The 27,475-nt window shown below is 36.9% G+C and overlaps 1 protein-coding gene across 1 annotated transcript in view; it reads left to right on the top strand.

The window, feature by feature from the left end:
- Positions 1-27,475, top strand: part of kl-2 (dynein heavy chain 2, axonemal kl-2) — a 1,497,432-nt gene that overhangs the window by 699,970 nt on the left and 769,987 nt on the right. Inside the window, exons 30-31 of the mRNA XM_090414156.1 lie at positions 3,271-3,410; positions 24,255-24,465. Of these exons, the coding sequence (XP_090270282.1) occupies positions 3,271-3,410; positions 24,255-24,465 (351 nt within the window). The remainder of the gene's footprint in view (positions 1-3,270; positions 3,411-24,254; positions 24,466-27,475) is intronic.

Below are 27,475 nucleotides of genomic sequence, written 5' to 3'. Positions count from 1 at the left end.
AAATTTACCAACTAGCGAAATGTAGAAATAAAGCAGCAAAGGACATCTTACATGTGAGGCAGATCAAAGATGCTGAAGGAAGAATATTATGGAGGGATGTGTCCGCGCGGTTAGCCTAGTGGCTTTGCGCTTCGCAACCATATGCCTGGGGAAGGAGTGTCCTAGGTTCGATTCCCGTCGGAGACGTGAGGAGCTGAAGGATCTTCCTCAGGCATAGCTAAGTTAGCCGGTCTTGGGCGCGGGCAGTAGGGTTTTTTCCGCCAGTTTAACTGGTGTTTTTCATCCCGCAAGCAGTCAAACCGGCCCCTTGAACACACAGGGATACAGCCAAGAATACCTTGAGGCATAGGAATGACCATTCTATCCTCGTATTTCGGTTACGAAATCCAAGCATGCTTGGAAGGTTGTGGGCCTTAAAGGCCTGTTAAAGCCATTGGGATAGATAGATAGATAGATGTGGACATAAGAAACAGATGAAAAATATACTTTGAGGGACTTTTGAATGACGAAAATGCAAAGACTCTCAGAGGAGATGAGCAGCCTTCTGAGGGGATGGTGCAGAACATCAGTAGAGTGGAAGTGACGGAGGCCATGAAGAGGATGAGGAATGGAAAATCGGTAGGCCCCGACAAAATTCCAGTGGAGGCATGGAAGGCACTGGGGGAAGAGGGAATTGACCTGCTGTGGGACCTGTTCATGAAAGTTTGCCAACAGGAAAATATACCCGAGGAATGGAGGGAGAGTACTCTTGTCCCCATCTACAAGGGTAAAGGGGATGCACAAGACTGTAAAAATTACAGAGGAATAAAGTTGATGTCCCACACAATGAAGATCCTAGAAAGGGTTCTTGATGGTAGATTGAGGAAGGAGGTGGAGATTGTAAAGGAACAATTTGGCTTCATGCCTGGTAGATCAACAACAGATGCTATCTTTGGGTTACGGCAGATGATGGAAAAATATTGAGAGAAACAAAGGGAGCTACATCTGGTATTTATTGATCTGGAGAAAGCATACAATAGAGTGCCAAGGCAAGAAGTCTGGAGGTGTCTGAGGGAGAAGAAGGTGCCACAGAAATATGTCTGGTTGGTGCGGGAAATGTACAGAAATGTGAAGACAAGTGTTCGGACCTGTTTGGGACAGACAGAAAGTTTTCAAGTAACAGTTGGCTTGCATCAAGGGTCAGCATTAAGTCCGTTTCTGTTTAATATTGTGATGGAGGCGGTGACGGAGGAGGTGAGAGAAGATGCACCTTGGACAATGTTGTATGCAGATGACATCTTGTTGTGTGTAGATTCAAGAGAAGAAGCGGGAACTAAACTGGAAAGATGGAGAAAAGTACTGGAAGAGAGAGGTATGAGACTGAGCAGAAGTAAGACAGAGTATATGTGTTGCGCAGTGGCGGCGGCCAGGAGACAGATCTGGAGCTGGAAGGAAATGTCACCAGGAAGGTGAGAGACTTTAGATACTTAGGTTCAATAGTGGAAGAAGATGGAGGAGCTGAGAAGGAAGTGGGATGCAGGATACAAGCAGGTTGGAGAAACTGGAGGGAGATGGCTGGAGTGTTATGCGATAAGAGGGTGCTGATCAATCTGAAAGGCAAAATTTATAGGACAGTAGTGAGGCCAGCTATGACATATGCTATAGAAACTGTGGCCCTGAGGAAAAATAATATCAGCAGGATGGAAGTAGCAGAGATAAGAATGCTGAGGTGGATGAGCGGTGTGACCAGAAAGGATCGTCTGAGAAATGACTATGTCAGGGGAACAGTGAAAGTTATGAACTTAGGAGCGAAAATACAGGAGGCAAGGTTTAGATGGTTTGGTCATGTGATGAGGAGGGAGGACGAACATGTGGGAAGAAGGGTCATGCAGATGGATGTGCAAGGAAGGAGGAAGCGTGGGCGGCCAAAGAAGAGATGGAGAGAGCTGGTACAAGAGGACTTGAAGATGAAGAACTTGGATGTGGTGACAGCCCAAGACAGGAAGGTGTGGAGGAGACTCATTACAAACAGTGACCCCACTTAAGTGGGAGAAGCTGCAGAAGAAGAAGAAGAAGATTATTATTATTCAGGCCTCCATGGAGTCAAAAGACTCATCGTGGGAGGTCCTTCCTAAGAACATAAAGTCTGTCAAGACTCATCGAGAGGAGGTCCCCCCCCCCTAAGAAACACAAAGTCTATCATACCACTCCTTAAACTCATTGACCGTTCTCATTCTCACCACTCCATCAGGCAATGCATTCCACAATTCAACCACCCTCCACGCAAAGAAACCACTCTTCACCCTCTTGCTCACAGTTTCCTTTCGTAACTTCCAGAGATGGCCTCTTGTCATCAATCCTTCCCGCTGTTCAACCAAGCGAAAGAACTCCCTAGTGTCAACCCTGTAACCACCTCTCAAAACTTTAAAAGCCTCAATCATATCACCTCTCCTTCCTCTATCCACCAAACTGCAGTTCACATTCCCTCAGCCGATCCTCATAAATAACATTGGACAGTTCTGAAACCATCTTTGTTATTCACCTTTGTACCCCTTCCACAGTTAATTTATCCCCTTCAAATCCTGGGGACCAAATCTGAGAACAATAATCCAAGTGTGGTCTGATCAGAGACTTATACAACGGAATGATAAAACTCTTATCTCTGCAGGTCAGTGTCCATCTCATAATTGCAGCAATCCTCTGTTACCTTCACCACCTTTGCAATATGTCCCCTAAACTTCAGGTTTCTATCAATCATCAACCCCAGATCTCTTGTCTCCCCAACTTTCTCCAGTATAACTCCTCCCATAGAGTATGCAGCATCCCATCGATGTTTCCCAAACCTCAAGACCTTACATTTTGCTGCATTAAACTGGCACCTCCATTCATTTGCCTAGCTATCTAGCTTATTCAAATCCTCTTGCAGGGCTACCACATCCGCACTATTACTAATAATCCTTCCCAGCTTCACATGCTATGAGTGAGGTGAATTTATGGTTCAATATGACACATATGTTACTCATTGAGTGAGACCTCCTACAATAAATCTCGACTCCACAGAAGTGTTATAGTAATAAAAATTAAAATAATAATAATAATAATAATAGGATGAAATTCTAATATACCTATAAATTCAAATAAATCAAACTCTATGCAGAGTATAAGGTTAATATTCTTTTTATGACAATTATCTGTGTATTATATGTATACATGCTATTTACAGAAAATCTACATGCATTGGTAATTTTGCCTTTTATGTTTTTTTTCTCTTTCTTTTTTTCTTTTTTATAGAGGAAGTTGTTACTTTGTTCCTTGTTTACCTATATTCATCAGACAATATCCTCTTTTTCTCAAAGAATGATGATAGAAGTAAAAAGGCATAATTATGTGACCTCAACCAGCTATCTGGACTTTGTATCTAGCTATAGAAGGTAAGCCAACCCTTGTATCGCAACCATATTTAGTAGATACAAGACCATATAACTTTTTTTATTATTATTATTATTATTATTACCCCAAGACCTCATGGAGTCAAAGACTCATCTGGGAGGTCCTTTTATCACACACACACATCTCATCATACCGAGCCTTAAACACACTCAAACTCCTCGCAGACACCACACTCTCAGGCAAGGCTTTCCAATCATTCACGACTCTGCATGAAAAAAACCTGCCTCTCACTCCCCTACTCACACCCTCTTTATACAGTTTCCAGGGATGACCTCTGGTTCTCTCCTGATCTCCCACTATTCTCTGTAGAACTTCTCCAGCATTGATCTTATAACAACCCCTTACCAACTTGTAGGTCTCTATCATATCTCCCCTCTTCCTCCTCTCCACCAGACTCTGCAAATTACATCTTCTCAATCTTTCCTCATACTCAACATTCCAGAGGTCAGAAACTACCTTAGTCAGTCGCCTTTGGACCCTTTCCAACATTTCTTCATCCTTCTGAAAACCCGGTAACCAAATCTATGCACAATAGTCCATGTGTGGCCTAATCAAAGCCTTATACAATGGAACAAGAATCTCCCTAATTCTACATGTCAGTGTCCTCTGCATCATTCCCAGAAGCCTTTGTGTTGTCTTCACAATTTTGGCTATATGTCACCCTATATTTCAGATCCTTATCCACTATCACCCCCCCAGATCTCTTATTTTCTCAACCTCCAACAATATATTCTCACAAAGCATAAATTCTGTATCCCACCTTTGTTTTCTAAATATTAAAACCTTACATTTTGCAACATTGAACTCATATCCCTATTTCCGTGCTCAATCACTCAATTTATTCAAGTCTTCTTGCAAGGCCACAACATCTTCACTACTCTTTATGGTTCATCCCAACTTTGCATCATCTGCAAACAACTGAATATCTCCATCCAAATCTTCGCCGATATCATTAATATACAAGTTAAATAGTAATGGCCCTAAAGCAGACCCCTGAGGCACACTATTAGTGACTTTCCTTTTCCTGGATATCTAGAAAAAGATTTCAAGAGAATATACCAAATTTCAGAATTACAATTTTAACTAGCAATTGGATCTTGTATATGAAAGTGGGAGAGGGGGGTCTGGAAAGTTCTGATAAACACCTAGAACATAAATGATATTAAAGCAATTGATATAACCACAAGAAAGAACATACTAGTAGCATAGTTATGAAGGTAATTTATGTTCTTATATCCTCATATGTTCTTTCTTGGGGTTTATATCAGTTGCCATAATATCACATCCCATTTGTTCTAGGTGTTTAGCAGAACTTTCTGGACCCCCACCCCTCGTATGGCTACAGAAAGTAAGTCTACTTTTCTGATATTTGTATTGTCTGTAAATATTATGCGACACATCAAGGGAGTCCAAAGACTCATCAAGGGAATATTTTAAATTATTTACACAATTTCAATATGCAGGGGAAAAATAGAATACATAAAAGCAGAAAAATTTCAGATACTTTTAAAAGGTGGTAAATTATTACGACACCTCAAGAAGTCCAAGGACTCATTACTGGAGGGCAGTCTACTCCACATCTTACCATCTCCCATACTTCTTACTCCCTTACTTACTCGCATTAGTCCTCCAACTATACACAACTATACACGCATCATCCACCACCAACCAATGGTAGTGTTTTTTGTCTATAAATTGTGTATGTTCTCATGGCTGATTTACTTGTGCTCCTCAGAAAAAACATCCTGCTACCTTTGTGTGAGATCAGCTAACTCACCTTCAGTTGAAAATCCCGTAAAAGTGCCTCCGTGCTGCAATTGGAAGAAGTACGTTGCTCCCTTTGATTGGAAAAGGCCTAAGTTTGATTCTTGTTGTGATGAGAGGAATATTTGTATGGTTTTTTTCTCCAGAAACTTGGATTTTTCATCCAATATACAGACAAACTGGCCTTGAAAACATGCACACAGACAAAAAATACTAGTGATGGTGGCAGGAAGTAGATGGTGTTGGTGTAGATGATGATGGCAGTGGCAGTCCAGTGTAGTTGGTGGATTAAGTGGTGGAGACAGAGAGTTGTAGAATAGATGCCCTCCCTCGATGAGTCTTTGGACTCCTTGGAGGTGTCATGTAATAACAATAATAATAATAATAATAGATTCCTCTCATCATAATGAGAATCAAAGTCAGTTCTTTTCCTCTCAAAGGGTGCATTGCCTCATAGTTGTGATATGGAGCATGTAGGTTATTTACAATAGAATTATATTATATTATTATATTATAATTATAATTATATATTTTGGATGAATCCAGGTTCATGCCAGGAAAAAAGTGATGCAAGTGTGTATTTTGAATGTGAGTAATGACTATATGAATATGCAAAGAAGTAGTACACAGAGAAGTAATGGGATGGTCAGTTTCAAAGAAGATTTTTTCTTCTTTATTTTAATATCAACACTATACATAAGAAATGAAATATCTATTGCATTTCAGTACTATGCATAGGCAACTCAGAGAGAGAGAGAGTAGGAATTAAAAGATTTTTTGGATGACACAAAAATGAAGCACAAGGGAGTCAAGATTGTAATACTCTAACTGTAATATGATAAAGAGGGAATGAGAAAGCCTGACTGTACTGTACTTGCAAATAATTTCATGTCAGGAATGTCTTATTCTGTGAGCATATTTATGAAGAGACATGGAGTAATCACAGCTGAGAGTTGACATGGTTATAGACCTAAAAGTGAGTTACCATGTTTATTTTTTATATGAATGCCAGGAGCATTGCAAGCATTAGAAAAAAATTGTTTTGCTGATTTAGTTTATACACCCAAAATAGATGGAATAAGTGAAACACAGTTAGATGAGGATGATAGTCAATCATGCATAGAAATGGAAGGATATGTGATGCTTTTCCTGAAGATGGAAAGTAAAGAATGGAAGTAATGTTGATGATATCAAGGGAAATATGTCCACACAAGCTGGAGATGCATGAGAGTAATAATGGCAGTGGCTCTGTGGTAGTACGGTGAAGGGAGGTTGGTAGGAAGAGATATTTAGTTGATGTTGCTATAGGCCAGACAATATGGAGAGTGGTGATAAAGAAAAGTATAGGCAATTTCAGTTAGTGAACAAGGGAAGAGTAATCATTAGGAGTAATTTTAATTATGATAATATATTTCAAAAGGAACAAACTGCATTTGAGAATTAAACAAAATGAATTTCTTTAGTTCTTGATGAACAACTATATCAGGCAGTACATTACAAATGGCATGAGTATTAAGATTTAGATCTGATCATATCATCAGAGGATGTGACTACAAATGTGGATATAGCATACCCTCTTTAGTTGGTGAGAGTGATGGCCAGCCATATGAAGACTACTGTGAGGAAAGGATATATGTGGAACTGCAAGGGTGGTGATTACAGAAGGTTAAGAAGTAACTTGGAGCTATAGCATGCATTGAGGAGTTAAGTGGAAAGGAAATAAATGCTCTTTAAACAATGAATAAGAGCTATTTAACAGCAGCAATGTGAATGTATTCCAAAGGTGAGAGCTGAATAGTGTAGGTATAACATGGCTGAATGAAGTAGACAATATGGAGGCAACATAAGTTAAATATTAGGTTAAATATTAATAATCAGGTGCATGAATAGTACAGAGAAAAAATCAGGAAGGGGACTTAGGCAACAGTGATAGCAAAATGGCAGCATAAGCAGAAATTAGCCCATCAGGCCAAGAACTTTCTAGGATTTTTCTTGGCCTGATTGGCTAAAAAACCCAACCAAGACAAGAAATATCCCAGAGAGAGTTCTTTCAATTTTCAGTGTTCTTCTGATGCTCACAAGTAGAAAAATATCTTCATGGTAAGTAGAAAAATATCTTCATAGTAAGAATGAAAAATTGTTAATGGTAATTGGAAACTGCTGCAGACAATGCAGTTGAGCTGTTCAGAAAGCAATACATCAGGGGATTTCTTCCTTATAAGAAGCTTGAATGCAGAGAGAATGAATGTGAGAGGATGGACTGCTGATGAGCAAACAAGAGAAACCAATCAAACAAACACATGCAATATATGGACATTGTTTTTATTCCTATAGTAGACTATAGGAATAAGGATTAACCACATTTCCATCAGATTTGGTTTAAAAGCATGCATGGTACAGCATAGGTCTATACATAAGTATAAAACAAGAAATGAATAAGACAGGAGTACAAAAAGTGGGGGTATAACTCAGGGTGTGAATGAAGAGATAAATTAGGGATGAATTGGGGTGTGTATATTACAAGTGACAATTGAAAAATAGTAGAGGAAAAATATATCTGAAGAAGAGAATTAAAATGATAATAGGCTGACGATAAAGGGGTGAAAATGGGCAGAGATGGATGGGGAAAATAGGAGAGTAGGTTTATAAATACAGACTGAGAAACACTTAGTCAAAAGTATCTTCAATAGGATAAACATTCTAGCTTTTCATAGAAAAATATGTGGTAGACATATTGATATATTTTTAAAAAATATACATAGTTACATGTAAAGAAAATTAGAATTTATTTACAACTCCTGTATATTCCATTCACGTAACATGTGCATCATTCTGGAGAGAGTAAAAGAACTCAACATTAAATATATTAACACAAGAATTAAATATATTAACACAAGAATAAGTCACATAGAAGAAAGGAGATATCTGTTCACATTTTGCTTGAACAGCTGATGGTTGTTATCTTTGAGGATGACAGAGAGAATTAATCTACATTTACAATTTAAGTGTGCCTGTCTTCCTGAGGAAATAGAAATTCAAACTAAATTAAAATGTTCACATTTAAGTTTGTTCTTTAGATGGTTCACAGATTTTGGCATTATTTGAAAAGAAAATCTTTGTATAATGAAATAAAAAAAAAAATCAGCTAATGCCCTTTTATTCCTTTATAGATTAATAGGCAAGGACTTTTAACCCTATCTAGCTTTTGGAGACTTGAATGGGCAGTTCAATCCCTACTGGTAGCCAATCAGAGATAGCTGGCCCAAGACTATCACTAACTATAAGCAGCAACCAATGAAGAGACTGGCAAACCAGTGCTACCATCTCTTGGTACATAACCCTAATATATGTTATTGTTTGAAATAGTGTGGGTTCTACGATTGATTTTCTTGAGTTTCCAGGAGAAAAAACTCGCCAGTTCCAAAGATTGACTATCTCAGGAACCGATCGAAAAAAAGGCTTAGAAAAAGTCCCTCTAGTAAGCATCCAGACTTGAACTTAAGTCTATCTTGAGATGGCCTAGTGCAGAGGATGCAAACGTCACTTCCATTGAGCAACACAGTCCTATAAGGCCTTGTTAGCTCCTTGATAAATTGAATGTGAAGTACATGATTTAATACTCTCCTCATATTTATAAAATTAGGAATATCAGCATTGCAACAATGCTTTAGAAACATGAGTTTGTTGTATATTTTCTCTGCAAGGAAGAGTGCAATAAATAGTCAGTTTCAGGAGGAAGAATAAGTTTTATTTTATGGAATATTTCTGCATATTTTTGTAAAAACTCTTCAGTAATTTGTACAGTATGTCTCAATCATATCGCCCCTTTACCAACTGTCAACCAATTTCTGTGACCTGCCAATCTTCAGCTTGTTCATCATAAAGTTTCTATAGATCTGCTACTCATCTTGGTCACTTGCCTCTGGAACCTCTGCTGGATTTAGCAAAGGCATTTGACAGAAACACAGAACTCTGTTACATAAATTAGAACAAATGGGGATGAATATTGCACTGGTTATGTGGACAAGAGAGTGGCTGCTAGACAGATATCAAAAAGGGGTATGTGGAGGGCAGAATCAAGGCAGAACAGGTGACTAGTGGTGTGCTGTAAGGTTCCATGCTGGGACCACTGCTGTTTAATTTGCACATAAATGATATAGGAAATAACCTGAAAGAAAATATTCAGCTGTTTTCTGATGATGCAAAATTAGAGTAATAGTTAATCACTGGCCTGGTTGGCTGAGTGTTTAGCATATCTGCTCTCCAACCAAAAAGCTGCTGGTTCAAATCCCACCTAGGTATGGATGTTTGTGATTGTCTTCCACCTTCATACATTCATTCATTCATACAAGCGAATAAACACTCTTCCAAGATGGAGTGGGTCATCATGGAGAAGTAGACCCAATCTTCCCACAATGGGAAAGGTCTTTACCCCAGCAGTGGGGAAAAGTTACAGGCTGGAAAAAATAAGTTAATCAAGGTGATGTGGAGAACTTACTAGATGATTTAAATAGGCTGTCAGTATGGACAAAAGACATCGGTGTCAGTTTAATGTGGAGAAATATAAAGTTATGCATTTTGGATAAATAGATTGCAAGCTGTGTACCATATTGATGGAACTGTACTCCAGGAAATAGATGATGCTGAATATTTAGGGGTGGCGGTAGACAGAGAGTTAATGTTTAGAGGACATGTTGCTAAGATTGCTAAAGTAGCTCATAAGATTACTTGGTGAATGAAGGATACACTAACAAGTAGAGATAAGTAAGTTGTTTTTTCACTTTCTAAGGCCTTGATACATTCACATCTGTATTACTATGCTCAGGTCTGTGTCCTGGATTTCTTGGGGACGAGGAAGCAGTGGAGCAGATTCAGATGCGAATGACTAAGATGATGAGTGGTCTGTAGAATGTTCTCTATGAGGATAGATTGAGGATGTGTGTGTGTGGATTGCAATAGCTGGTTGATAGGAGAAAAAAAAAGGGGACATGACAGAAACCTTTAAGTTACTTAAAGGGTTTTTATAGGATTGATGAAGAGTAAATGTTTCAGCACTTGGCTAGAGAAGAAAGAAAAAGAAGTCATCCCTTGAAGCTGAATAAAGGTGTCATTAGTATTGGTGGGAGATCTTGAGTTTTTTCTTGGAGAGTTGTGAATGAGCGGAATGGGTTGTCATCTGCTCATTCAGTTAGTTGTGAGTGCTTTGTCTGTTGGTGGGTTCAAGAAGAGATGTGATAGATTGTGTGAATATTTTGGGTCTCCTGTAATGAGTCATTGGACTCCGTGGAGGTGGATGTGCTATAATAATAATAAACCTCTAATGGCACAAGCATATTTTAAAGAACAATTAATAATCTTTTTCCAGGAAAGAAATAACCAGGAAGACCAGTAAATATGGAATTTTATTGGTGTCACAAAATAAGCTGCAAGCAAGGTTTTCCTTTCATAAAAAGTGCTGCAATCTCCAGATTTTCTTGTAACACTGATAATTTTCCAAGTTTACTAGTTTTTTTGTTTTTTTTTTTTGTTATTTCTTTTCTTCCCCATGAAGTATTTAATTGTTCTTTAAAGATATTTGTACCATGAGAGGTTTCTTTTAATTAACCCTTCCACCAGAAGGACTTATGAAGTAATAGTGAAGTAATACAAGTTTTTAGGTATTAAAATGACTTTATTAGGTATCTATTTAACATAAAACATCATCATTATGTATGAAAAAATCGCAGGTTTTATAGAATTTCATGGGACACATGTGTCCCATTGGACGTAAAGGGTTGCAAATAAATTAAAATTACTAACATTTATGTATTGGCTTCAACTACATTTTAACATAACAGTACATAAATCAACAAAAACAACAATGGATGTAAAAAAGATAAACACTATAATCACTTTTTGAAATGAACTGTTCAGATGATCCATTACAGGCCTGATTTTATATGCTCTGTCATAGTTAGTGCTATTTCTATCTGGTTGGTCTTCATAGTTGCAAAAGTAAGTTTTTGCAGATATTTTCAAACCTATTTCTAGGCATTCAACTCTTATTTTTCTAACTAAATCTTCGAAGTGAGTAGTCAAATAAAAAATTTCAATGGGCGTCAATAACGAATCTTCATCTCTGTCTCCACAAATCTGAACTTCTCCAAAGATATAATCAACATCAGGAAAGCTATTTGGTACGTATGTATTTTTTTTTCCATATGAATGTAGGGCCACTTACTTGCGGTCTATTTTCTGTTTCAGGTTCTGTTGCCGATAATTCCAACATGTTTAGTGTGACACTGATAATTTTCAGTTTACTAGTTGTTGGTTTTTTTTTTGTTGTTGTTATTTCTTTTCTTCCCCATGAAGTATTTAATTGTTCTTTAAGAGATATTTGAGATATATGAGGTATTAACCCTTTCACTAGAAGGACTTATGAAGTAATACAAGTTAGTGCTGGGTCTTCAATTTCAACCCTGCATCCACATCCTGAGTTATAAATACCTGGTCTTCCTCATCGAGTTCTGCTACTAAACACTGCAAAATTTCGTTATCTTTCAGTTCAAACTGCTTACACCCTTTTCTTGACATGTCTGTAATGATAAAAAGACCAATAAAATACAAAAGTGGGTAAAATAAATAAAAAAACACCAATTACAACAACAAGTAATTTACTTGTAAAATGTGCCCCCTTTATGTCCACTGGGACAATGGTGTCCCTTTATGTTTTTACTAGTTTTTATGCAATATTATTTCAAAATTTTATTGAAAAACATAATAATACTATTATTTACTATAATAATAATATTTGGTTGCAGATCAAGTGTTGATCAATTTTATTATTAAACTGAACCAACTAGTTTCGTCACACTTTAACTGTTGTGAGATTGTTTAAACTTATAAGTACCCTGAAAATGCCAACAGTTAAAGTGTGATGAAACTAGTTGGTTCAGTTTAATAGAACGATGGAAGGAGTTGATCTTTTTGAGATAATCATATAGGTCATCTTTGTTATTGTACCATACGATGAAGATATCGTCCACATATCTGAACCGAATTTTAGGTTTTGGAATAATTTGGGATAGGATTTTGTTTTCTAAGTCATCCATAAAGAGGTCAGCACATGAAGACGAGAGTGGGCTCCCCATCGCCAAGCGTGTTAATTGTTGATAGATCTTATTTTTCCAAGAAAAGTAGTTGGAGTTAGGCAGTGAGCAAACAATGAGGTTATATCTTGTGGGAACAAGGTACTTAAGATGTCAATGACCTCCACTGCAGGAACGTTTGTAAAGAGAGAGGTGACATCTAAGCTGGCTAGAAGATCATTATCTGATATGTTGATTTTTTTAGCTTTTCCACAAAATGTCCGGAGTTTTTAATGCAACTCTCTGAGTTGTGGATGTGTTGTTGTAAGAGTTTCGAGAGATCTTTTGACAATAAGTAGGTAGGAGAGTTGATTGCATCAACGATTGGGCATAAAGGAGTACCATCTTTGTGCACTTTTGGAACTCCATAGAGTCTCAGAGTTAAAGGATGCATTGATTTTAGTTGTTTAATTATTACTATTACTATTATTACTATTATTACGGGCAACTCCAGGGAGTCATTAGACTCATCGAGGGAGGCCCCAAATCATATTCATCACAACTATTTGACATTCATACAGTATCTATCATACCTCGCCTTAAACTCATTCACTGTCACAGCATCCACTACAGACTCAGGGAGCGCATTCCACTCATTCACTACTCTAAAAGTAAAGAACCCAGCTCTAACACCTTTACTAACCACACTTTTGCCCAGTTTCCATGGATGTCCCCTAGTCCTCCCACAACCAGCCCTGTTCTCAAAAATATCTTCTGAATTAATTTTATAGAAACCCTTCAGTAATTTGAATGTCTCAATCATATCTCCCCTCCTCCACCTATCAACCAATTTTTGCAACCCACAAATCCTCAACCTGTTCTCATACAGTTCATTCCACAGACCTGCTATCATCTTGGTCACTCGCCTCTGGATCCTCTCCACCTCCTCCCCATCAATAAGAAACCTAGGTGACCAAATCTGAGCACAGTAGTCTAGATGGGGTCTTATCAAGACTCGATAGAGAGGAACAATAACCTGCTTGTCTCTGCTTGTCAACGTATTCTTCAGCAACCAAGTGATTTGATGAGCTGTTTTGGTCACTTTTGCAATGTGTCCCCTAAATTTCAATTCCTTATCTACCAACACTCCTAAATCTCGTGCCTCATCAATTTCCTGGAGCAGGGTTCCACCAATACAGTAAACTGCCGCCAATCTTTTCACTCCAAAATGCATAACCTTACATTTTGCCACATTAAACTGACATCCATTCTCCTTAGCCCAGACCTCCAATCTATCCAAATCATCCTGCAAAATTTTGACGTCATCTGCATTCACTATTGCCCTACCCAACTTTGCATCATCCGCAAACAAATGAACTGTTCCTCTCAGATCATTTCCTATATCATTTATGAACAAATTAAACAGCAGTGGTCCAAGAACAGATCCTTGTGGCACACCACTAGTCACAGGCCGTCTTGTGGACTCTACTCCCGAGTAAACCACTCTCTGATATCTCTCCGTCAACCACCCTCCTATCCATCTCACCAACCCTATGTCCATTCCCATATGCTGCAATTTACTGATTAGAATTCCATGTGGAATCCTGTCAAAGGCCTTGGCAAGGTCCAGTAGAATCACCGTAAACCCATTACCCTTATCCAGTTCAGCCGTCACTGTGTATAATACGTGAGCAAGTTACTGAGGCATGACCCACCCTTCACAAAACCATGCTGTCCCCGATACAGTATCCCATTTTCTTCTATCCAATCTTGTATTTTCCTCTTGACTATTTTCTCTAAGACCTTGACAATGATTCCTGATATGCTAATCGGTCGGTAATTTACAACAGCAGTCTTGGAATCACCTTTATGCAGTGGAACTATTTTCCCCTCTTTCCACCCGCTCGGGACTAACCCAGACCCGAGACTCAAATTAAACAAAATGGTCAAGGGTACTGACAATTCTTTAGCTGCTTCTCGTACAACACGAGCTGGTATACCATCCAATCCCACAGATGTATTGACATTGAGGTTATGCAATAGACTACTCACCTCCACTTCATTAACCACAATAATCTACTGGTTTATTCGTTTCTGCAATGTCACCACCTGGATGATATACTTTTGCACAAGTCTTTAATCAAGTCTATTGGCCAGTTGGATAAATTGCATAGTAATTCATTGGTATCATTGTGGTTTTTTAATGTCGGATCTTTTGTTAAAAGACGGTATACGGACAAGTCAGATAGTGGATGGTTGACTTTGTCCTCATTTCTCCATCCTTTCTATAAATATGCTGGAGTTTATAATATTTCATGCGCTTGTGGCTCTAGTTACATCAGACAGACTTCGCGAAGCCTCGAAATCAGGCAAAAGGAACACATTGGCTATGTCAAAAACAACAAACAGGATATTTCTGGCCTATTGTCTCATTTCTCTACAACTAACCATGTCATCGAGTGGAACAAAAGCTGTTCTCCTTACATAGAGGAAGATTACCATTCAAGAATTTTCAAAGAAGCAGCCACAGTCGCCCGTTCTACTGTCAACCTTAACAGAAATCAAGGCCTAATACTCCCAGAGATATGGAAAACCCTAATCAGAACTTTAAAAACAGAAGAAATGAACTTTAATACAAACTACAGAAAGTTCCTTAGCAACAGCTAGCTAACCTTGTACACACGATACGTGTTTCACTCACGTTCAATACTATTCTATTTGTAATTATTCTAGTCAGTTTTTCGCAGTTATTTTTGTCAGTTTTGACACTTGATCTGCAACCAAATAATAATATTTGGTTGCAGATCAAGTGTTGATCAATTTTATTATTAACACATTCGCTGCCACGCTACTCAGTCATAGTTTGTTCCCGCACGCCAAGCGCTTTTCCCTTCATCAAGGTCACTACGAGTAATCTCGTAGCCGGCTTATCAGACAGAATTTTGTTTCATACGCCAACTACGAGTAATCTTGTATCACTCCCATCTTCAAGGTCACTACGAGTAATCTCGTAGCCGGCTTATCAGATCGAATTTTGTTTCATACGCCAACTACGAGTAATCTCGTAGCCGGCTTATCAGATCGAATGAACTTACAGCATCAGAGAATATCAGGAGGAATCGGGATTTTCATTATTTGGAAATTTTACCACTAACAGAAAAAAAGAATCACCCGACAAAGCCATGCCGTGTCTGTACAAGAAACAAACGTAGACGCGAAACACGTAATTATTGTCATGTTTGGCTGGAAAAACCATCATTGTGCGTGGAAAATTGTTTTAAAATGTATCATTCTTAATTTGAATAAATTGTTTTTTTTTTATTTTACTGAGTGCTTTTTTATTTCATTGATTGGTTTTTATTTTTATTGATTTTACTAGTTTAAAATTGATTTACAAATTACGTGTTATACTATGGATTAACTCACGCTTGGCATACGAGGTTGGTAATTGTTGGATTCTGATTATGTAGAAATTAGAATAAATGTTATTTGCTTCAGAATCCAACATGATCTTCCATCACAAAGGCTAGACTTGTAAATATTATTTAATGTATATAACTTATTTTAAAATTTAATATTCATATAACTGCCTTAATTTTGTCTAATATTTAATTATTTAATCAAAGATATATGTATGAATAATGAAAAGACTGTATTAAATATTAATAAGTTATTTTATTTATTGTTATGTCAATATTATAAGAACTTGTATTTGTAATTTAACTACGTATTTATTGAAATGCAAATATTCTATTTATTCTTGTTTGTGAAAGTTTAACGTTATGTAATAACTGAATGTAGTTGTATAGCCTAATGTAACATTCGCGAGAATGTTTACGTTTATCGGTTGTCATAGAGACGCGTGAAATAAACGAGCGTGAGTGGAAGGGAGCTTGGGCTAAATAAGAAGAGAAAATATATACGTAGTAGGGGAGTCGGAACGAAATTTTGGAACTAAAAGATAGCAAGGAGATAAACTAGAGAAGTAGAAGTAAATAAAAGGTTCTTAAGGGTAGGGGTGCTTAAGGGTCAAAGCTGTATAACTGAGAGGAGACCTCCACATAGCCTTTAAAGGAATGCGGAGAACCGACCAGGGCTTCTGACCTAATGTCCAATCCTCACCTTCTCGTGGTGCACCCTGTTGGGTATCTACTTTGATACTGAACGAACGAGGATGGGCTGGCAATTTGGGATTTAGCCGACCAAATTGTATATTCTTATTGGTTAAACCAAAATAAAAAATGATGGTACAACATGACAAAATTTCATGCCGGCTGGGGCGTCGCCCGGTTAAACAAGGCCCCCGTTGTTTTCGCCAGGGAACCAGGGCGAACAGCGAAAAGTCAGCTACTGGAACAAATCCGAAAACAAACCCCAACTCAACATCACCAGAGTTAAAGATCGGTACTATCAACGTAAGAAGCCTGAATGGCAAAGAAATGGAGCTAGCTGAGGAATTAGATAAGTACCAGATCGACATAATAGGGGTGACTGAAACAAAAAAGACCAAAACTGGTGAGATCTTTCTGAGCAATAAATACAAAATGTTATATTCAGGCAATAACAATCAAGGAAAAGAAGGAGTAGCCATAGTATTCAACACAAAATACGAGGCTAATCTTCTTGAATGGCAGTCAGTCTCAAGTAGAGTAATGTGGGCAAATATGAGAATGGGAAACTGGACAATGAGACTTCTTTGTGCCTATGGTCCCACAGAAGGTTCTACTAAGGTAGAAGTGGAGGAATTTTTTGAGGCTTTAGAAAAAGCAACTGACACAATGAAAAAGGAAAAGTTGGTCCTTGTTGGGGATCTAAATAGTAGAGTAGGAAATGATTGTGAGACATACAAAAATATTTTGGGAAAATTTGGAGAAAGAGCAAAGCTAATAATAATGGCAAATATCTGTTGGATTTCTGCTCAGGACATGGACTGGTTATTACTAACACCATGTTCCAACATAAAAATGTGCACAAATTCACATGGAGAGAAGAGGCTAGGAATAAGAAAAGTCTCATTGACTATGTTATTGTTGATAGTGATGTTTTCTCCCTGGTGCAGGACACCAGAGTGTACAGAGGATTTGAAATTGGAAGTGATCACTATTTAGTCTTGAGCAGGATAAAATTGAATTTCATATTGAAAAGAATAACATGTAAGAAAGTTTTAAAGCGAATAAAAGTTGAGCAGCTCTCAGATGTAAACTGTAGACTAAAATACAGAAATATTATTGAAAAGAAAATGAAAGAGTTTGAGAACAGGAATCAAACCTTGGAGATTCAGTGGCAAACTCTGAAGGAAACATTGATTGATTCTGCCAGAGAGGCATGTGGTGAGGTTGTGTGCAAAGATAAAAAAATCAGAACTCCCTGGTGGACACAGGAAGTTAAAGAGGCAGTGAAGGAAAAGAAGAAAGCATATCAAAAGTTCCTGGCAAATAAGTCAGCTTTTACTCTTACAGAATACAGAGACAAATGTAAGAAAGCTAAACAGTGTGTAAAACTAGCTAAACAAAAGTCATGGGAGGACTTTGGCAAGAATATAGAAAATAAATATCTAGAAGGTGGCAAAATATTCTGGAGGTTGTTGAAGAAGCTTAGGAATGGAGGAAAAAGTGCTGTAAAAGGAATTAGAGATGATAAAGGTGAAATGAAAACAGGAGAAAAAGATATCCTTGAAGTATGGAGTAATTACTTTGAAAAACTGCTAAATGAAACAAGCAGTGATGACAGCACAGTGATAAAAAACACTGACCAGGCATGCAGTCAGGAATACATATCCATACTTGAAGTAGAAAAAGCCATCAAAGGCTTGAAATGTGGAAAGGCAGCAGGAGTAGATGATATTCGACCAGAAATGCTGAAGTATGGTGGTATAAGAGTCTTACAGTGGCTGCACTGCATAGTTCAGAAAGCCTGGACAGAGGGACGAATTCCCGATGATTGGAGTAGAGCTCTCATAGTACCCATATATAAAAAGGGAAATAAAACTGAATGTGAGAATTACAGAGGTATTTCCCTACTGAGTGTTCCTGGCAAGATCTATGCAAGTATACTTGAGAAACGGTTGAGAAGAATTGTGGAAGGAAAGCTTGGTGAAGAACAAGCTGGATTCAGGCCAAATAGAGGCTGTCAGGATCAGATCTTCACTTTACGACAAATAGTCGAGAAAGCATGGGAATATAACAAAGATCTGTATTTAAGTTTTGTCGATTTGGAAAAGGCATATGACAAGGTGCCAAGAGAGAAGCTATTCAATACGCTGCAGTTATATGGTGTCAATGGGGCATTATATCAAGCAATACTTAGTCTTTATTTGAGTTGTGAGTCAGCAGTTAGAATTGAAGGAAGTACAGGAAGATGGTTTAATGTTAAATCTGGTGTGAGACAAGGATGTACATTATCCCCTCTGTTATTCATTATCTATATGGATCACATTATGAAGGAATGTGGTATTAAACCTGATATCAAAATTGGAGATGTTAATGTCAGCTCTTTGCCTTATGCGGATGATGTTATACTTCTAAATAAATCCGCTACAAGTCTGCAAGATTCTCTGACTAAATTGAATAGCTGTTGTAATAGATATGGTATGAAGGTTAGCAATAAAAAGACAAAGACAATGAAAATAGGCAGAATCATTGAAAATGTCAACTGTGTTGTGAATGGAGAACCTGTGGAACAAGTAAAACATTTCAGCTACTTAGGCACAATTTTTACTGAAGATGGTAAACTAAATATAGAAATAGACAACAGAATCAGCAAAGCTGGTATGGTGGGAAGTCAATTGAATAAATTCATATGGAATAAGAAAGAAATTAGTCGGAACACTAAATTAGCTGTATACATGACTGTGTTCAAACCAATTTTAACTTATGGATCTGAGAGCTGGGTCAGAAGTAAAACACTTGACCAAAGACTAGAGACCGCAGATATGAGAGTCCTGAGAAAGATTAGAGGCGTGAACAGATGGCATCAATGGCAATATCATATTAAAAATGAGGATATTAGGAAAGAACTTGACATTGTCAGCATCCAGGAATGCGTTAGCAGAGCTAATCTCAGATGGTGTGGTCACTTAAACAGAATGGGCGAAGAAAGATTAGCAAAACAAGTGTTCTCTGCCAGGTTGGCAGGAAAACGACCCAGAGGAAGACCAAGATATAGGTGGATTGATACGGTACAAAGTGCCTTAGACGATAGAAATATAAGATCTGATAATGTTGGAGTCTAAGGCACTTTGTACCGTATCAATCCACCTATATTCCTGCCATGTACCCTCAAGGAGTGTACAGGACAGGAATTTGATGATGATGATGATGATGATGATGAAGGGTAGGAGCTGAGTGGATATTTTTTTATAAGTGAGCAAGGACGAAATGAGCTTCATAGTTAGCTGAAAGTATATCAGCAGTAATAATGAAAAGGAAATTAATACTACAATCAGATAAAATAAAAAGTTGGATGTTTAAGGAAGAATTCTGAATGAACCCGGCTATTCTAGAATTGTGGCTTATTTCCGATTTGCCCTGAAAAGAACCTCACGGTGTTTAATTAGTTTATGAGTGGTAACGACGATAGTTGAAGTACCCTGTAATTGAAGTCTAGAATTCTGAAGTGCGTCTGATAGTGCTTTAAGTATAACCGTGGATAAGTGTTGTAGATGTGTTTTTATTAAGTAATATAAATAAGTTCCAAAGGTTTGCTCACAACATGATTGATGTATTAGGAACTATTTCCTGTAAGGTTTATCATAGTATATTATTTCCATGCTTGAAGAATTGTGTGTTAATTACGCTATGCTTAACACTACTTTAACTGTGGAAACTCTTTGTGAATGAGAGTTGGAGATAAGAATTGTTTGAAAGATATTTTCAGCTATTAGTGCTTGTAATATTTTGAACTTATAGCATGACTGAGAATTGTGTGAAAACTGACTAGATTGGATGTTCCATTATATTAATTTGAGTGTAGAAACTTTGTAACCCAGAAGCTGAGAAAGTACATGTGAAGACTCGGAAGATTGTGCTATTGTGATTATCTTGACTTAATGTTTGACTTGTTTCTAGTATAAAAAAATTAGAAGTAAAATTTATGTATGTGTTATATAACTTATATTAAATGTTTCATTTGTTAATCTAACTGTTGTATTAGCTTGAATTTCTTTTTACTGCGCCGTTCACAAAAATTCGAATCTAGCGGGAATCCCAGAAAGAAAATAAATACTTCGGCCTGATTGAATGAAAAGACTGCTAACTAACTTTGAATTGATCCTACTATTTCATATAGACTTATCTAAGGATAGAGTGGCGCAGTATAATAGAAATTTCTCTACCCTTGGATTTGTGATCAATTTACAATTGGTTGTGTTTTATTTTATGAAAGTGACTTGTAACAAGATGGCGGATTCGAACGTCAAGAGAATACGTCACAACATAATCAACATATGAGTATACTCGTAGTTGGCTTGTGAAGCTCATATATGAACTACGAGTATACTCGTAGTTGGTATCTGAGGCACATACACAATATACTATATTTTAGTTGAAATTATTTTTCTTCTACCAAGCCCCCAGACATGCTCTCTGCTTTATTCAGAATCCAAGGGTTCAAATTAAGGTAATTATACAAAGGGGTAACTCGTGTTTGGCATAGGAGGTTGGTAAATTGACATACAAGTATACTCGTAGTTGGCTTGTGAAGCTCATATACGAACTACGAGTATACTCGTAGTTGGCAGCGAACGTGTTAAATTCACTCTGGAACTTGAAAGAGAAAACCAATTACCGTTTTTAGACATCTTAATCAAAAAACAAATTGATGGCAGTATAAATCTATCGGTGTACAGAAAACCGACCAATGCAGGTCGCTACCTACATTTCAGCTCCTCTCACCACATCTCACGTAAACTCAGCATTGTACACATGTTAAAGAAAAGAGCGATTCACATCACAACGGACCACGAGACCCTTCAAGATGAGTTAAAATTTATTTCCAACATTCTGTATTTGAACGGCTATCCGAGAAGACTAGTCAATAAAATCCTTTTCTCTGAACCACCACAAAGAGAACAAGAAGATATTCAATATATAAAAACGATTGCAATTCCGTTTGTAAGTGGCATCTCCAACAAGCTCACCAGCCTCCTCAAACAACACAAAATAAGAGTAACATTTAAACCAATAGAATCTATTCGTAAACTACTAAGATCTCGAAAATACAATCATCCTTTCTATAAATATGCTGGAGTTTATAATATTCCATGCGCTTGTGGCTCTAGTTACATCAGACAGACTTCGAGAAGCCTCGAAATCAGGCAAAAGGAACACTTTGGCTATGTCAAAAACAACAGACAGGATATTTCTGGCCTATCGTCTCATTTTTCTACAACTAACCATGTCATCGAGTTGGACAAAAGCTGTTCTCCTTACATAGATGAAGATTACCATTTAAGAATTTTCAAAGAAGCAACCACAGTCACCTGTTCTACTGTCAACCTTAACAGAAATCAAGGCCTCCCAAAGATATGGAAAACCCTAATCAGAACTTTAAAAACAGAAGAAATGAACTTTAATACAAACTACAGAAAGTTCCTTAGCAATAGCTAGCTAACCTTTTACACGCGATGCATGTTTCACTCACGTTCGATACTATTCTATTTGTAATTATTGTAGTCAGTTTTTTACAGTTATTTTTGTCAGTTTTGCAGTTACGCATAATTGTGAGATTGTTTAAACTTATAAGTACCCTGAAGATGCCAACAGTTAAAGTGTGGCGAAACTAGTCGGTTCAGTTTAATAATAAAATTGATCAACACTTGATCTGCAACCAAATATTATTATTATACTAATTTATGATCAAGAAAATACCTTCATGACTATTATTTACTTACCATCACATGAAAATATTACACTGTAAGCATATGACAAACAATATTCTATGCAGAAACACTTATGAAAAGTTCTGAATATGCCATGATCTGAATGTACGATTTGCCACAAAAATTTCTTTTGACAGGTGGCACTGATGTAGGGGTCCAGTAATAAAATTATCAAAAATATGTTCCAGATTACGCATTCTCTAGAAAAAAATATTGACATTATTTTGGTTTACGTACACAATCAAGATTTTATGTGGGGACACATGTCCCATGATCGTGAAAGGGTTAACACAAGAAACACAAGGAACAAGTAATGCTATTTATTTAAGGCCATATAGTTCAGCCTCAAGGTGAATTGTAAGCAAGGACTTATAAAATTCCACATTCTCAAGATTATTCCATACTTCACAAAGCTGAAACAAACAATAATATCTCATAATATCTATTTCAATGCAAGTGTTCACTCATCAGCAACCAACTTCGAGCTGCTCAGTATAAACAAGCTATTAATATACATCTTATTTCTGTTTTCTGGAATTATATAGCTCATAAATTAAAGATGCCAAGAAAATATATTCCTAGTTTCATGCTTTATCCAAGTGTAAGCAAACAAAGTTTGCATAAGAGGTCACTTCATGATTCGGCTATTTGTATATAGAGGCTAATGACTTCACATCAATTGCCTTGGTATTCCATGCAATGTACATAACCTTATAGACATATATAATACTATGCTTTATGGGAAGAGTCACTACCCAAATTGGTTTCGACCTTTATTGAGGTCGTCTCATCAGTGGGAGCCAGACCCAGAAGTGATACCAAGGTAATGCAGAAGTCACATTTCCATATACAAGTAGCCAAAAGATGTCACACCTTAGTACTAAAATACTCTGGATTAGAGATAGAGGTGGAAAGTTTCATGTGCAAGTTTCATGTGATTTGATGTGCAAACTTTGTTTGCTTACACTTGAAAAAGGATGAAATCAAGAAGATAATTTCTTGTCATCTTTAATTTATAGTATAACCAAGTGAAAAAACTTTCAAAAATATGGAAATATTTTATTATTATTATTATTATTATTATTATTATTCAGGCCTCCATGGAGTCAAAAGACTCATCGTGGGTCCTTCCTAAGAACATAAAGTCTGTCAAGACTCATCGAGAGGAGCCCCCCCCCCTAAGAAACACAAAGTCTATCATACCACTCCTTAAACTCATTGACCGTTCTCGCTCTCACCACTCCATCAGGCAATGCATTCCACGGTTCAATCACCCTCCATGCAAAGAAACCACTCCTCACCCTCTTGCTCACAGTTTCCTTTCGTAACTTCCAGGGATGGCCTCTTGTCATCACTCCTTCCCGCTGTTCAACCAAGTGAAAGAACTCCCCAGTGTCAACCCTATAACCACCTCTCAACAGTTTAGGAAAAATCTTGGTAGGAAGTTGTGCATACTTGGTTTTAAGCAGTATGTTTTTTAGTCTTAGACAAGATAAATGAATAATGACATCCATTATTTTAAATGCAAGAAAAGAATGAATTTAAAAATTTGATCCCACTTGATGGTTGATGTGGAACAAGCTTCTTCGTGCAAGCTGAGCTTATTGAACTGGAACAGGATTCAGAAACAAAAGCAAAAAATCCAGAACTTTTTCAAGCAGAGTGTTTTATAAGAAATATTTCTTACTTGACAAGTATCCAAAACTTGCAACTTTTGTAGGAATATTTTATAGGGTGTAGGATGAATAACCCTAGTGGAATGCTTATGCCTGCAAACACTATTTTTATGAACGAACTTATTAAATCTAGAATGAAGACACAAATAACAAATGAATGTATAGAAAGTTGGTCATGCAGTTTCCTTCCAGAAGTGAGGATGCTAATAATCTTTGGAAGTTTATTAGCATACTAAACTATTATTAGCATTGTGTTGATTAAAAGAAAAGTCCATTTGAATTCTTTTAATTAGTGGAATAAAGTTTTTTTTTTATTTATTTTACTTTTTTATATTTTATATACCTATTAGTATATTTCTGTATATGTATATACACTCTTTTGTAAAAAGAAAAAAGAAAAAATCGCCTTATTGAAATTTAAAATAATTTCTTTAAAATCAGGTTATTATACAATAAAAGGAAAGAGATTAATGATGTTACACAGAAATTAAGAGCTGGAGTAGACAAGATTGATGAAACCCAAGTCAAATTAAAAGTTATGTCAGATGAACTTAATACTGCTAAAATTCATGTTGCTGAATTTCAGAAACAGTGTGATGAATATCTAACTAATATATCTGAAAAAAGAGAACAAGCCAATGAACACCAAAAGGTAAATAACATGCTTATAATGATGTTTCTATAAGCAATATCTTTTAATCTTATTTTATGTGACCTGTTTATAACAATTGTTTATCACTGTGGGACAATAAAGGGGTACACAGCTATTAGAATTACAAATTTCACATTATTTTTAAATATTTAATTACACCATTATCATCATCAAATTCCTGATATATGCACCCCTTGTGGGAGGAGTGAGAATGTGTGCAGTTTATCATGGCAGTGCTACATAAAAAGGTTACATCACTATGAACGTCTTATCAACAATTTTCTTCTAAATTAATCTGTTATTATTATTATTATTATTATTATTACGGGTATCTCCATGGAGTCAGTAGACTCATCGCGGGAGACCCAAACTAGCAAAACAATATCTGTCATATCTCTTCTTGAATTCATTTACAGATGAAGAGCTCACAACAAAGTCAGGCAATGAATTCCACTCATTCACCACCCTCCAGGCAAAAAACCTTGTTCTGACACCTTTGTTAACCACACTCTTCTTTAATTTCCAGAGATGACCTCTTGTTCTTCCATCACTATCACACAGCTGAAACATTTCCCCTGCATCAATCCTATAAAAACCTTTTAGTAATTTGAATGTTTCTATCATATCCCCTCTTCTTCGCCTATCAACCAACCTCTGCAATCCACAAGCTCTCAATCTATCAATGTAGGGAGCATTTTTTATATCACTCACCAACTTGGTCACTCTTCTCTGAACCCTCTCCACAGCCTCCTCATCTCCAAGGAATCCAGGTGACCAGACCTGAGCACAGTAATCCAAATGTGGAAGTATCAATGCTTTATAAAGGGGAATAATAACCTCCTTATCTCTGGATGTCAGTGTGTTCCTCAACAACCAAGTAATCCTATGTGCAATCTTGGACACCTTAGCAATGTGTCCTCTGAACTTCATCTCCCTATCTACCAATACCCCTAAGTCCCTAGCCTCATCAATCTCTTGGAGTACCTTTCCATCGATGTAGTACACAGCTGGTAATCTTTTAATCCCAAAATGCATGACTTTACACTTTTCCACATTGAACTGACATCCATTTTCTTTTTCCCATTTTACCAGCTTATTTAAATCCTCCTGCAAACTTTCAACATCAGCTTGATTTTTTATTGCACTACACAACTTTGCATCATCAGCAAACAACTGAATATCTCCCTTTAAGCCGTTTCCTATATCATTTATATACAAATTAAACAACATTGGCCCAAGCACAGAGCCCTGAGGCACACCACTGGTCACCTGCCTCATTCTGGACTCGGCTCCCCCATACACCACCTTATGGTATCTCTCCCTGAGCCATTCTCCTATCCATATCACCAATTTAATATCCATTCCCATCTGCTCCAATTTGCGTAACAGTGTTCTATGGGGTATCCTGTCAAAAGCCTTAGCAAAATCCAGAAGTACCACTGTGTAGCCAGTTCCTTTGTCCAACTCTGATGTTATTCTATTATGAATAGTTAATAGATTGCTAAGGCAGGATCTACCTTTAACAAAACCATGTTGGCCTCTATAGAGTATCATATCCTGATCCACCCATTCTTGAATTTTGTCTTTAACCAACTTTTCCAATACTTTTACCACTACTCCTGAGATGGTGATTGGTCTGTAATTCAATACCGCAGTTTTAGAGCCACCTTTATGCAAAGGAACCACTTTGCCTAACTTCCACTCCCTAGGAGTGGAAGTTATCTGTTAGGACTCCAGTATTGTCAGGTCTTATATTTCTTCTTCTAATACACTTCTTAGTATATTAATCTACCTAGATCTTGGTCTTCTTCTAAGTCATTTTCTTCCAATTCTGTCAAATACATACTTGTTTTGCTAACCTTTCCTCTGTATTCTGTTTAAGTGACAATTCCACCTGAGATTAACATTAACTCTTTTCATACATTCCTGAATGCTAATAATGTCAAGCTCCTTCCTGATTTCATCATTTTTAATATGATTCTGCCATTGATTCCATCAGATCACTTCCCTGATCTTTTTTGGAACTTTCACACATGTAATCACAAGTCTTTGATCAAGTGTTTTATTTCTAACTCAACCTTCAAATACATAGGTTAAACTCGGTTTGAACACTTTTCTTGAATACAGCTAATTTAACATTTGACTAATTTATCTCTTATTTCCATATAAATTTTATTTAGTTAACATACCAACTTTTTCAAATTCTGTTTGCCTATTACCATATTTAATTTGCTATTTTCACAAAAAAAAGTGTGCCAAACAGCTGAATTGTTTTCCTTGTTCTATTGATTCTCCATTCAGGATGCAGTTCATATGTTCCTACATATTTTCATACTCTTTATCTTTTTTTTATTTGATTTTCATACCAAATTTATAGCAGTTATTCAACTTAATTCAGGAAATGTGCTGGCTTGTACTGGATTTATTTAGTAGTATAACATTATCAGCATAAAGTAAACAAATCAGACATCTCCAATTATAATATTGGTTTAATGCCACTGTCCTTCATAATGTGATCCATGAATGACAGTTAAGATAATATGCATGCTTGTCTCACACCTGATTTAACATCGAAACATAGAGTGCTTGAGGCATTGGATATGAGCAGTAAGTGAGCAAAAGAGTTGGTAGTAGTAATAGGGACAAATGATTTGACTGGGAACAAGGAATAAGTAAGATCAGATGTCAGGAGGCCTATAATGTGATAGGAGAGGTAGTCAGTATGTTGCCCAGGTATGACAGTGATGAAATGAGGTGGAGAGCGAGGATTGTGAATGATATGTTAATGGAAATGTGTGAGGAGAAAGGAGTGTAGTTTGTTAATGTGTGGAATGAGTTTGAAAGATGAATTGAACTTTATAAGAGTAATGGACTGCATTTGAATGATTTTGGTGTAATTCATTTAGATAGACTAGTGCTGGAAGGTAGAGAAATGAGTGCAGAGAATTAATATGATCAAGTAGGAAGTGATGTGAAAGAGCAGGAGAGTAAGAAAGGAGAAATTGAAGTG

The sequence above is a fragment of the Typopeltis vanoorti genome, chromosome 24 (assembly GCF_054136105.1).
Source record: "Typopeltis vanoorti isolate ZY-2024b chromosome 24, IOZ_Tvanoo_1.0, whole genome shotgun sequence".
NCBI classification, from domain to species: domain Eukaryota; kingdom Metazoa; phylum Arthropoda; class Arachnida; order Uropygi; family Thelyphonidae; genus Typopeltis; species Typopeltis vanoorti.
Note: the sequence above shows the minus strand (reverse complement) of the source record. Positions and strands in the feature narration are given on the sequence as shown.